The following is a 12,773-nucleotide window of genomic DNA, read 5'->3' as shown; positions in this document are numbered from 1 at the left end:
AAAAAGATGTCTAGACATAAGTATAATTGAGTCTCCACTTGCTGTCATACAAAAAAAAAAAAAAACATGCCTGAACGAGACCCCAAAGACATACCAAAGGTTTGATAGAAATGTTTTCTCAGGATTTAACAGGGATGATAACAAAAAAAAGTGTAATGAGAAATAGACATGGGAATGGATGCTAAGAGGAGGTTATATGAAGGAGTGATTGTGCCAACAGCACTGTATGAGGCAGAAACATGGAACATGAGAGAGGAAGAGAGTGTTTGAATTGAGATGAAATGTCTGAGAAGTATGATAGGGGGTTACCAGGCTAGATAGAGTGAGAAATGAGGAGGTGAGGAGAACAGGGGTGGAAAGGGAGCTGGGAGATAGGGTTGATGAAAGAGTATTAGGATGGTTTGGACACATGGGAAGAATGAGTGAAGAAAGATTAGTAAAAGAAGTGTGGAAGGCAGAGGTGGAAGGATTGAATATGAGGTGGCGTCCTAGGATGAGATGGATGGATGGGGTGAAAGGGGCATTACAAAAGAGAGGAATGTCTGTGAAGGAAGGATGGGAGAGGACAGAAGATAGGGGTGAATGGAGAGGGATTGTGTATAGATGATGCTGTGATGGATGAGGGGGAGTGGCTAGGGGATGGGGGGTGAGGAAGTATGTATGAGAAAAAATTTGACGCAGCCCGGAGAGGTTTCTCCCTGTCTTCTCCTTTTCTGCATGGGGGGACGGAGAGTGGGGGTCGCCGAATTTATGGAGTGGCCTTGCTGTGGATGTGCTGTGTCTTGCAACACTGCCTCTGACCCAGGGCAGTAGACAGGATACAGGGATGACCCGTCATCCAGGAGGTGCCAAGATAAGAGGGAGGGTGGAGGGGAGTGGAATATATAGGAAATGGAATAGGTGGGAGTGGTTTCTATGCCTTTTTCTTTTTGGCTACCCCCTGTGTAAGGGGGAAAAAGCCTTTGATGTATGTATGTAATAACTATGTATAGAGGGATAGATACAGAAAGAGAACCCAGGTTTGAAAATATAAGAAATAGGGAAATTAATGAATTTTTAGATGAAATAATCAAACTCAAAATTGAATGCAAAAGTATATACAAAGAAGTAGCCCTATCAAGAAAGGTCAATGAAGAAAGTAACAGGGAAATAGCTAAGTTGAAAATGGAACTAAATAGGATAAAGGGAGAAAATAAAAGATTGAAAAATTAAGATATGAATAGGAATGAGGGTATTAAAGAAAGATGAAGGAACAAATATAGGCAGTGACTGAGAAAGTGGAAGAAAAGATCAAAGAAAATGACTTCCAAGAAATAAAGAAACAGTGGAAGGTAGAACAGGAAAGTAAAAAATTATCTTTTAAAGAAATAGTGGAACAGCAGGTCAAGGAGAATGCTAAGGAAACGGTAATCCAAGTGATTAAAGAGAAAGGTAATTTGGTAGGATACAGTGGACAAAAAAAGATGCATTGTAATCTATGGTATTAAAGGAAAGCATGATGTTCCTTGGTATCAGAGAGAAAAAGAGGAAAAAGAGATCACTTAAGAAATTTTGAAAGAGATTTAAGAGGAGGGACAAAGGTTACATACAGAAGTCGAAGAAACTTATAGAATAGGTAGATACGCAAAACAAAAGCAATATAGGCCACTAAAAGTAAAACTTAGATCACAAATGATGGCATAGGAAGTACTATCTAGAACAGCAAAACTAGCAAGCAGTGAACAACACAAAAATCCATGGATAAAAACGAAATGAGTGATGAAGAAAAAGAAAAAGAGCTTAGAAATGAAGCGAATGAAAAAATGAAAAAGAACTGAGGCAGAAAAGAATAATTCTTTTAGAAAGTGGTGGACCTGAGGCTGAGAAAATGGTACATACATATAACAAAGGCTTTTTCCCCCGCACAAGGGAGGTAGCCAAAAAACAAAGGCATAAAAACCATTCCCATCCATTCCATCCCCAATACACTCCACTCCCCTCCACACTCTACCCTCCCTGTATTCTTGGCACCTCCTGGATTATGGGTCATCCCTGTATCTTATCCACTGCCCTGGGTCAGAAATGTCGCAGGACACAGCACATCCACAGCAAGGCCACTTCATTAATTCGGTGACCCCCCTCTCCATCCCCCCATACAGAAAAGGAGAAGGCGGGGAGAAATCCCTTCAGGCTGTGTCAAAGTTTTCTCACACATACTACTTCCCCACCCATTCCACCTCATGCATCACAACATCATCCATATACAACCATTTTCCATTCACCCCTGTCTTCTGTCCTCTCCCGTCCTTCCTCAACAAACATTCCCCTCTTCCCCAAAGCCCCTTTCACCCCATCCATCCATCTCATCCTAGGTGGCCCCCTCATGTTCACTGCCTCCACATCTACCTTCCATACCTCCTATACTAGTCTTTTTTCACTCATTCTTTTCATGTGTCCAAACCATCCCAATACTCTTTCATTCACCCTATCTCCCAACTCCCTTACCACCGCCATTCTCGTCACCTCCTCATTTCTCACTCTGTCCAGCCTAGTAACCCCTATCATACTTCTCTGACACCTCATCTTAAACATATTCAAACTCCTCTCTTACTCTCTTATGTTCCATGTTTCTGCCCCATACACTGCTGTTGGCACAATCACTCTTTCATACAATCTCCTCTTAGCCTTCATTCCCAATTGTCTATTCCTCATTACACTTTTTAATCCACCAAGGCATTTACTCGCTTCTCTCAATCTACATTCTACCTCCACTCCATCCTTTCTTGCCACATTTGCACCCAAGTATCTAAAACTATCCACTCCTCCAGTCGCTCTCCCTTAATGCTCACTCCCAGTCTCCTGCCACTTTCACCCCTTGTACATCTCATCACCTTACTTTTAACCCACATATATCTTCAACTTCCTTCTTTCACACACTTTCCCAAACTCTGTCACTAACTTCCTCAATTCCTCCTCTGATCCTGCTACAAGTGCAGTGTCGTCTGCAAACAACAGCTGGCTTATCTCCCACTTTTCTTCATTTTCTTTAAACGTCTCAAATCCGTGACCCACCACCCTTGCATTTACCTCTCGCACCACCTCATCCATGTATAAGTTAACAGCCAGGGTGAGATAACACATCCCTGGCGAAGTCCCACCTTTACCTCAAACCACTCTCTCCATTTCTAATCCTGACGCATGCTCTACTACTCTCTTAAAAACTCTTGACAGCTCCTAAAATCTTTCCTCCTATCCCATATATCTGCAAAACCTCCCACAGTGCTTTGCTGTCTACCCTGTCATAAGCCTTTTCCAGATCCATAAAAGCCCAAAAAACATCCTTCCCCTTTCCTATAGCTTTCTCACATATCTGTCGTACCACAAAAATCTGATCTACACAACCTCTACTTGTCCTATATCCACACTGTTTCTTGCCAATTACTCCCTCTGTTCCTCTCGTAATCCTCTCAATCAAGATCCTCCCGTAAGCCTTCCCAACTACACTTAACAAGCTAATCCCTCTGAAACTACCACACACTTGTCCCCTTTTCCCTTTTAAATTGGAACTATACAGGCACTCCCAGTCCTCCGGCACTTTACCTTCTGTCCAGCAAACATTAAATAACCTCACCACCCAGTCCACCATCACTGTATCTCCTTTTTTTAGACATTCTGCATGGCATCCATCCAGACCAGGTGCCTTACCTGTTCTCATCATCTTAACAACTGCCTGCCTTTCATTCTTCCTTATTTCACCTCCATTTTCCTCACCCATCACAGTCATTTTCTTAGCACTTCCCACCGCAACTATCTTTCTCTCCCTATCCTCCTTCACATTTAGCAACTCCCTAAAATATTCTGCCCATCTTCCCCTTACTGCCTTCTCTTCCATCATCTGCACCTTTTACCTTTTCTTCTCTACTTGATTTGCCTCCTCTTCCTCTCTTAATTTCTTTCCAAAACATCTTTTTCACTTTCAAAATTTTCTGTCATACTCTTACCCCATTTCACATCTGCTCCCCTTTTTGCCTCCTTTACCTTTTGCTTTACTTCTCTTTTCTTTTCTTTGTACCTCTCATATGACTCCCTTGTCCTATTTTGTAACTAATCTGTGAAAGCTCACTTCTTTTCTTCTACAACCTTCTTTGTTTCCCCATCCCACCATTCACTACCCTTCCTTCTATTTCCTCCTGTCCTTCTTGTTCCACACACCATCTTTGCATGATTATGTAAAAATACGCAGATAAGAAAAGAGAAACTATGAAAAAGAAATAATAGAAAAATGCAAGGAACAACCTAAACTGTTTTACAGATATGTGAATGGTAAACTAAAAAACAAACAAGAAATAGAAAAGCTGTGCCAAGGAAGTCATGAATATACAGAAGAACAAGAAATGGCAGAAATTATGAGCAATTATTTCAAGTTGGTATTCACAATTGAGAACTCACCTAACTGTGAGGGAATAGAGAGACAGAAATCCCCCCAATGAAGGAAATAACTGTAACAAAGAAGGAAATTAGCTACCAAATAAAAAAAACCTTGATGTCAGAAAAACGCATGGTCCAGATGGAATTGGAAATTGGATACTGAATGAATGCGTCAGGAGCAGTGTCACAAGACACAGCACATCCACAGCAAGGCCTCTTCATTAAATCGGCAACCCCCCCTCTCTGTCCCCCCTTTGCATAAAAGGAGAAGACGGGGAGAAATCCCTTCAGGCTGCGTCAAATTTTGCTCACACATACTACCTCATCCCCTGGCCCATTCCACCTCATGCATCACAACATCATCCATATACAACCATTCTCCATTCACCCCTGTCTTCTGTCCTCTCCTGTCCTTCCTCAACAGACATTCCCCTCTTCCCCAAAGCCCCCTTCACCCCATCCATCCACCTCATCCTAGGACGTCCCCTCATGTTCACTCCCTCCACATCTGCCTTCCATACCTCTTTTACTAGTCTTTCTTCACTCATTCTTTCCATGTGTCCAAACCATCCTAATATTCTTTCATCAACCCTATCTCCCAACTCCCTTTCCACCCCTGTTCTCCTCCTCACCTCCACATTTCTCACTCTATCTAGCCTAGTAACCCCCATCATATTTCTCAGGACACCTCATCTCAAACACATTCAAACTCCTCTCTTCCTCTCTTATGTTCCATGTTTCTGCCCCATACAGTGCTGTTGGCACAATCACGCCTTCATACAGTCTCCTCTTAGCATCCATTCCCAAATGTCTATTCCTCATTACACTCTTTAATCCACCAAGGCATTTACTCACTTCTCTCAATCTACATTCTACTCCACCTTTTCCTGCCACATTTGCACCCAAGTATCTAAAACTATCCACTTCCTCCAGTCGCTCTCCCTTAATGCTCACTTCCAGTCTACTGCCACTTTCATCCCTTGTACATCTCATCACCTTACTTTTACCCACATTTATCTTTAGCTTTCTTCTATCACATACTCTCCCAAACTCTGCCACCAACTTCCTCAATCCCTCCTCCAATCCTGCCACAAGCACAGTGTCGTCCGCAAACAATAGCTGGCTCACCTCCCACTTTTCTCCATTTTCTTTAACCATCTCCAATCCCTGACCCACTACCCTTGCATTTACCTCTCGCACTACCCCATCCATGTATAAGTTGAACAGCCAGGGCGACATAACACATCCTTGACGAAGTTCCACCTTTACCTTGAACCACTCACTCTCTCCACCTCTAATCCTGACACAAGCTCTACTACTCTCATAAAAACTCTTGACAGCTCCCAGAAGCTTTCCTCCTATCCTGGTGCAGGCTCCAATAATGTTTGCCATATATATAGATGACATGGATGAATGAGTTGAGTGTTATATGAATTTTTTTGCAGATGATGCAAAAATACTAAAGAAGGTGAGAACAGAGGAGGACTGTGAATCATTACAATTAGACCTTGACAAAATCTGAAAATGGACTCAAAAGTGGGAAGTGAACTTCAATATCAAGAAATGTATTAAAATGGAGTTTGGAAAAAGTAATAACAGAAAATCAAAAAATTATAAAATTGGTGAAGAAGAAATAAAAAAAGTGAACTTGGAAAGAGACCTTGGAATAACAATCAATAAAGACATGACACCAGATAAACATATCAACAAAATAGTCAGAGAAACCTTCAACCTATTAAGGTCAATGAAAGTGGCATTTGACTATTTGGATGAAGAAATTATTTTAAGAAATATTAGTTACATTAATAAGACCAAAACTGGAATATGCAGCGACACTATGGACACCCAATACTAAAAAGAATATAAGGAAATTAGAAAGAATACAGAGAGCAATAACAAAGTTGGCACCAGCTCTTTCCAAATTAACATACTAACAAAGATAAACTAAATTGGAACTACCAACACTGGAGCAGAGAAGAGAAATAGGTGATCTGCTGACTATAGAATCATGAAAGGAATGGAAATCCTTGATAGGAATGATTTACTAAAAAATGACAATGGAAAAACAAGAGGTCATGAAAAGAAGCTCAAAAAGGATAACTATAGAAGAAATCTGAAAAAAATAGTTTCCCACACAGAGTGCTGGACATCTGGAATAACTTAGAGAAAGGAACAGTGTGTGCAAACACTGTTCAAGATTTTAAGAAAAACCTTGATGCTGAAAGATACAAAGATGGGTCACTACGAGCATAGCTCCCTTCCCGTATAATACAACTAGGTTAATACTTCAATGCCCTGGACCAACAATCCTCTGACAACAACACAGTATCTCGTACCGAAGAGACCTGTGGTCCTGCTTGGAGGCTGTTGTCAGATTTCTAGGGGCCACAGGTACTGCAAGAGAAACCAGAGGCAATGGATTGATTGATTGATTTACTGTCCAGCATGCATGCAGGACCACCATAAGCAGGTAACCATCATTAATCCCAACTTCTAGGAAAATAAGGGGGAGTAATTAGTTGAATCAATCAATCAGTCTGTTGCCCCTGCTCTCTCTTGTAGAAAACCACAATCTTCAGAATGCAGGTCTTTAACTGTATGAGAAGCTGAAAAGGGTAGGAAATAACTATCTGCTTAGCCTGCCTATTGATGTAAGTGAAACTAGCCAAAAGTGTAGCAATGGAAGGGTATTAGTATAAAGTAATTATGTGACAGTGTGTTGATGCACTGTATAACATGGGAAATATAGTCAAAGAAGATAGGTCTGATGCATCAGTAGATGGAGGTGAAGGTATTGATGAGTTCTGAAAATGAGCAGCATTTATGATATCCATGTCATGAATGTGGAAATCCTACAGCCTTGCAGCGGCTGTTAACTCCTCAGAAGCTCGCACAGATTTCTCTGGGAAGAAACTTTGGACTGCCCTGTGGAACAGTTTCTGTGTCACCCACTGAAAGTGGTAGAAAGAAGAGATCAGTCACCAGTTACCAGCTTCCTATGTGTGAAAAAGTGTAATAAATGCAATTGAAGTTGATAGAGAGAGCTTGGGCTCAGTGGAGACTGAGTATCAGCCCATCAGGGCACTTGATGATGGAGGTGAAGGGGTTAGCAGGTTTTGAAAATGAGCAGTTTCATTGACCGTCTGGGAGTCACCCTTCATTTGTCCCTCATTGATACTATTATTAAATTATATATATGTATATATCATCAAATATTAGAATTCAAAGCAACTATTAGTTGGAATTTGTAATTCCAAGAATATTATTTACAGTGGAATGAGATTAGGACCATGTTACTGTTTTGATTAATATGTTAATAATCCAATATCATGATTCTCTTATTTACTAAGATATACACAAAGACACTACTTATTTAACAACTTATTTTACTTTATAAAAGTTTTTGATGTTACTGTAAGTTAAAAAATAGATTTATGGACTTTCAAGAGTCCATTTTATATGCTTAGGGCTCTTAATAATTTTTTTCTCACTTTTTCTCAACAGGTGATAAGTCAGGCTCGTGCTCGATTTGCTCCTCAGATTCCTATGATCAAGAAATGTATTGAGTTGCTAATTGATAAGCAGTACCTAGAGCGCACTCCAAACTCTACGGATGAATATAGTTATGTTGCATAATTACCAGTGTGCCCTAGTCCTTGTTGCATTTTTTTGTAGGAGCAAGTTCTTTTTATCATGACAAATTGAGCATCATCATTGTTAATTTCCTTGAGCATATGGTTGCATTGGAGTATTCCTTCAGCCTAAAAAGAAAATAGGCACATTAGTTTTCAAGGAATTCCAAGGGTTGGCAAAAATATCTTTTGGAAATTTGAAAAAAAAGAAAAAGGCAAAAGTAATTTTACATTGTTATTATCCAAAAATCAAAATATCCCACCAAATATGATTGGGCTCAGTTTTGTAGATGATGGAAAATTGAAATGACCTTATTTGTGATTAATTTGTTATTAAAAACCATCATGAATATACATATTCTCAGGCTGATCTCTGCATTTTATAAAAGCAGAAATATAAGAAATGGCAAGACTGCATAAAAACACAGGATGCTTCTACTTGATCATTTTGTCATGTTAATTCTCAAATTTTCTATGCCTTCCCTGAATGCATGGAGTAGAACTTTAGCAAGGCAAAAGATGGTTGTGTACTTTACCATGAAACATGGCAAAGTACTAGCATGAACAAAGAATGACAGATATGAAATATCCGAGAACTAATAACACATTCTCAGTGGATTGAAAGAAGGAGTCTGTACAAGATCGAAGTGCTGCTGCTGTAAAGCAGCTCTGCATGTCCGGAGGGGTGGCCAGTCCAGAAGCCAGCATGAGGTCCAAGATCTCATGGAAATGATGGCCCTTCAACTTGTAATTATTATAATAGTTATTACATTAGATTGTAATTTCAGTGGAATATTTTAATAAAAGGTGTGAGAATGAAAATTATGGTCCTAATCCTAACATGGTCAAAGTTTCTGGAAATGAAGTGGAATGCAGTTGTAAAGTTTTGCACAAAAACATGGAAAGAAGTGTGAGTGTGTGTATTTACTTAAAATTTTAATATCCAGAGTTGTAGTTTTGCTCATGGGGTCAAGTCTTTATATCTCCATTTATCAAACTTTGCCTAAGACTTGTTTATATTGTCTGCCTGAATAATATTTCCTTCTAATTTGTTCCACAAATTGATGAATGTATATGGAGAGCTCTGTTTCATAACATTTTTTCAACAGTCAGAATTCTTTAATTTTTTTATGTCCTGTTGATGTTCTTTTATCCTATACAAATAATTTGTCTCCACTTATCAAGCTTTGCCTTAAATTTGTATATGTTGTTTATCTTAAATGTTTTTCATTCTATTTTGCTCCACAAAATGATGCATGTATATGGAAAGCTTTGCTTTGTAACATCTTTTAAGCAGTCAGACACACCACAGATGAAGTCACCACATTGAGAACATGAAACAATTTGCACTACAATCCCAAGACAACAATACATTATATAATTCTAAAATGACTTATGGTCCACTTGGAGGCTGTTGCCAGTCATCTGAAGCTGCAAGTCTTATGCAAGAGAGACAAGGGGCAATGGATTGGTTGATTGGACTTCTTTATTTCTTTTCCTGTCTTCTTTATATTCTTTTATCCCATATGAACAAAGCCTCTCTTGTCATCATCATCTTCTTCTTCTTCTTCTTCATCTTCTTCTTCTTCTTCTTCTTCTTCTTCTTAAGATAACTATTATATTACCTTTTTCTCTTCATTTTTCTGTTATTGATAGTCTCGGTCAGAGTTGATTCTAGTTTCCACCTTTTGTATTACCTCAATTCTTCTTATATGGATGTGGATCATCTAGATGAGACCACACATTTTCATGAGATTGTCTTTTGTGGGAGAGGAAAAAAAGTATTCTTTTTTTTACATTGCCCCAATTAGAGGCAGATTAGATATATAATTATTTCTTTACCCTATCCTTATTGATACTGTACAAGGAAATGACACTCTTATGTCCATCAATTTTCTTTTTCTTTTTTTTCATTTATATGTTTTTCTAATGACAGATCATCCCGAATCAAGGCTTCCAGATCCTTGTCTTCTTTTGTTCATATGATTATTACATCTATTGTAATGAATAGACAGGGAGGGGAGGATCGCGGTGTACCTGAAGCAGCCCCGCTGTGGATGTGCTCTGTCTTGCTGCATTGCTTCTGACCTGGGCAGTGGGTAAGACAGGGATGATCCTTCATCCACAAGGAGCTAAGATAAGAGGGAAACAAAGGTGATGAATGGGAGTGGGTGTATGCCTTTGAGTTGGCTACCCCCCCTATATAGGGGAAGAAGCCCTTGGTATATAGACATCTATTGTGTAATTCCATGATGATCTCTTCTTGTTTTGTCCCATTTCCATATTTTTGCCTTTCTTTGCATTAAATTTCATCTACTCCAGGTTCCATCATTAAACTTTTAGGGTCACCCTTTAGTAATATAAAATCCTCTTTAGTTTTCATGGTCTTTCCATTGTCAGTGAACAATTGTAGGTGCCTGTTCCATTTATCATGACATTGATGTATATCAAGAACATTACTGTTATCATCACTGAACACTGGTACTCCACTTGTCACCTCTTCCCATTGTATAATTCTTTGATTCATATTTGTCTTGAGTAAACAGTGTTACTGAAGAGGGCCCTCCATTCTATTATTTTTAAGCCATTGCTTTTTCAGATTGTCTGTGTAGGCTTGTGTAGTTTTTTAGTTGCTATTTTGTAGTTTTTGTGCTGGGTTGTTGACAGGTCATTTGCTTAGGTAAGTACTTTAGTGTTGTGTTCTGGATCTGGTCATTAGGAAAACACCCAAGAAGTGGTTTAATAGAGCAGGTAAACATATTACTTTTTGTGGGGCTCTAATATACAGTATTTAAGTCCTAGAAATTTTGTTATTTTCGGTTACTCTGCACTGTTTGCCAGCTTAGAAATTTGTTAACTATTTCTTGTTTGTGGATGTCAGTCTCTCTAATCTTTTTTTTTTTTTGGAAGTATGTATTGAAACTTTATTATATACTTTGTTGATGTCTGTGTTTGTTCAGTCTTTCCAGCACATGTGTTATGTGTTGTGAAAACTGCTGGTGGAGCTTTCCTTGAATCCATATTGGTCTGGGAAGGTGGAGTGGCCTTCCTTCAATCTGTGTTAATCTGGGGAGGTGGGTAGATTAGTTATTCTTTCTGCTATTAATCTTCTCATTAACTTGGATATGGTGGATAGTGATGAAATAGGTTTGCAGGATGCTAAGTTTTCTGGTAGTGTGTTTGGTTTCAATATGGGTATTATGTGGGTTCTTTTCCTAGATTGTTGGAATTTTGTTGTACCAGGAGTGGCTGAATGTATGAGTAAAGGCCTTCAATGCATTTGGGCAAAGATGCTTTAGATATTTAAGATCTTGTCTGAGCCTAAGTATAGAAGTTTTTCAACTCCTTTCTTGTCCCCTCCATATCTTAAAGAAATGGGTTGCAGTATCTGTATCTAGTTTGATTTTTCATAATCTTTGAGTTATTTTTCTGTTTTCTGTTTGAAATTTGTTTTGGAAAAGTATTTGTTAAAGATACTGCTTTGCTGTTTTGAAGATGGTATTTTTTATGGTCTGTTCTATGAACTTCATGGTTTAGGTGAGTTCAATTTCTAGTTTTTGATTGATACATACATACGTACATACCAAAGGCTTTTTTCCCTCTTAGAAGGGAGGTAACCATTCCATCCCTTTCACACTTCACTCCTCTCCACCCTCTTCCCTCCCTCTTATCTTGACACCTCCTGGATGATGGGTCATCCCTGCATCTTGTCAACTGCCCTGGGTCAGAAGCAGTGTTGCAAGACACAGCACATCCACAGCAAGGCTGCTTCATTAAATCGGCAACTCCCCTTTTTATCCCCTCATGCAGAAAAGGAGAAAACTGGGAGAAATCCCTTTGGGCTGCATCAAATTTTTCTCATACATACTCCCTCACCCCCCATACCCCATCCATTGATTGATAGATTTTATAAATCTCCACATTTATATATTTGTTTTCCCATTATGCATTTCCCAGACTTCTTTTTTCTTGTTTATTAGTCTTGTGATGTCTTTGTATGTATTTCTTAGTATGTATTAATATTTGGTCTGGGGTTACTAGGCTGGATAGAGTGAGAAATGAGGAGGTGAGGAGGAGAGCAGGGGTGAAAAAGAGTTGGGAGATGAAACAGTTTGGACATACAGAATTAGTGAAAGATATGTGGAAGGCAGAGGTAGGTGGAGCGAACATGAGGGGCCGACCAAAGATGAGATGGAGGGGGTAAAAGGGGCATTGGGAAAGAGGGGGATGTCTGTTGAGGAAGGATGGGAGAAGACAAGAAGAGGGGTGACTCTACCAGTAACTGAGGAAATAGGTAAGTGACTGGTGGAGTGGAAGGAGGTTTCTTCAAGGTTAATGTTGATTAAAGTGAAATTGGGAAGGGAGATATGGGCCTTTGTAAGCACATATGGGTCTGGTAGTGAAAAGAGTGTAGAGGAAAAGGAGGCTTTTTTTGACAGATTTAAACAAATGTATAGAGAGTTTTGGGAGAAATGTCAGTGTAGTGATATTGGGAGATTTCATTGCTAGAGTAGGGGATGAACCAATAGATGGAGTTGTTGGAAAGTGTGGAGTGCCAGGTAAAAATCATAGTGGAGAGTTAATGGTGATGTGTTTAGAGAGTTGATGATAGCTAACACAGTGTTTAGGAAAAAGGTTAAGCATAAGTACACATGGGAGAGGGTGGTGGATGGAAGGGTGGTTGATAAGGCATTAATGGATTATGTAGTGGTATCCAGGAAAGTAGTAGGAAGA

At 39.3% G+C, this 12,773-nt stretch overlaps 1 protein-coding gene across 2 annotated transcripts in view; it reads left to right on the top strand.

The window, feature by feature from the left end:
* The window catches only part of Cul2 (cullin 2), a 63,807-nt gene extending 54,946 nt beyond the window's left edge, over window positions 1–8,861 (top strand). For both annotated transcript variants that reach the window (XM_076176088.1, XM_076176087.1), the window contains exon 16: window positions 7,912–8,861. In XM_076176088.1, the coding sequence (XP_076032203.1) occupies window positions 7,912–8,043 (132 nt within the window). In that variant the 3' untranslated portion in view covers window positions 8,044–8,861. The remainder of the gene's footprint in view (window positions 1–7,911) is intronic.
* The last annotated feature ends 3,912 nt before the right edge of the window (window positions 8,862–12,773 follow it).

Source organism: Oratosquilla oratoria, chromosome 38 (genome assembly GCF_046742065.1).
Source record: "Oratosquilla oratoria isolate Oo_2021 chromosome 38, ASM4674206v1, whole genome shotgun sequence".
NCBI lineage: Eukaryota > Metazoa > Arthropoda > Malacostraca > Stomatopoda > Squillidae > Oratosquilla > Oratosquilla oratoria.
The sequence above is the reverse complement of the archived record's forward strand: the minus strand, read 5'-3'. Positions and strand labels throughout refer to the sequence as shown.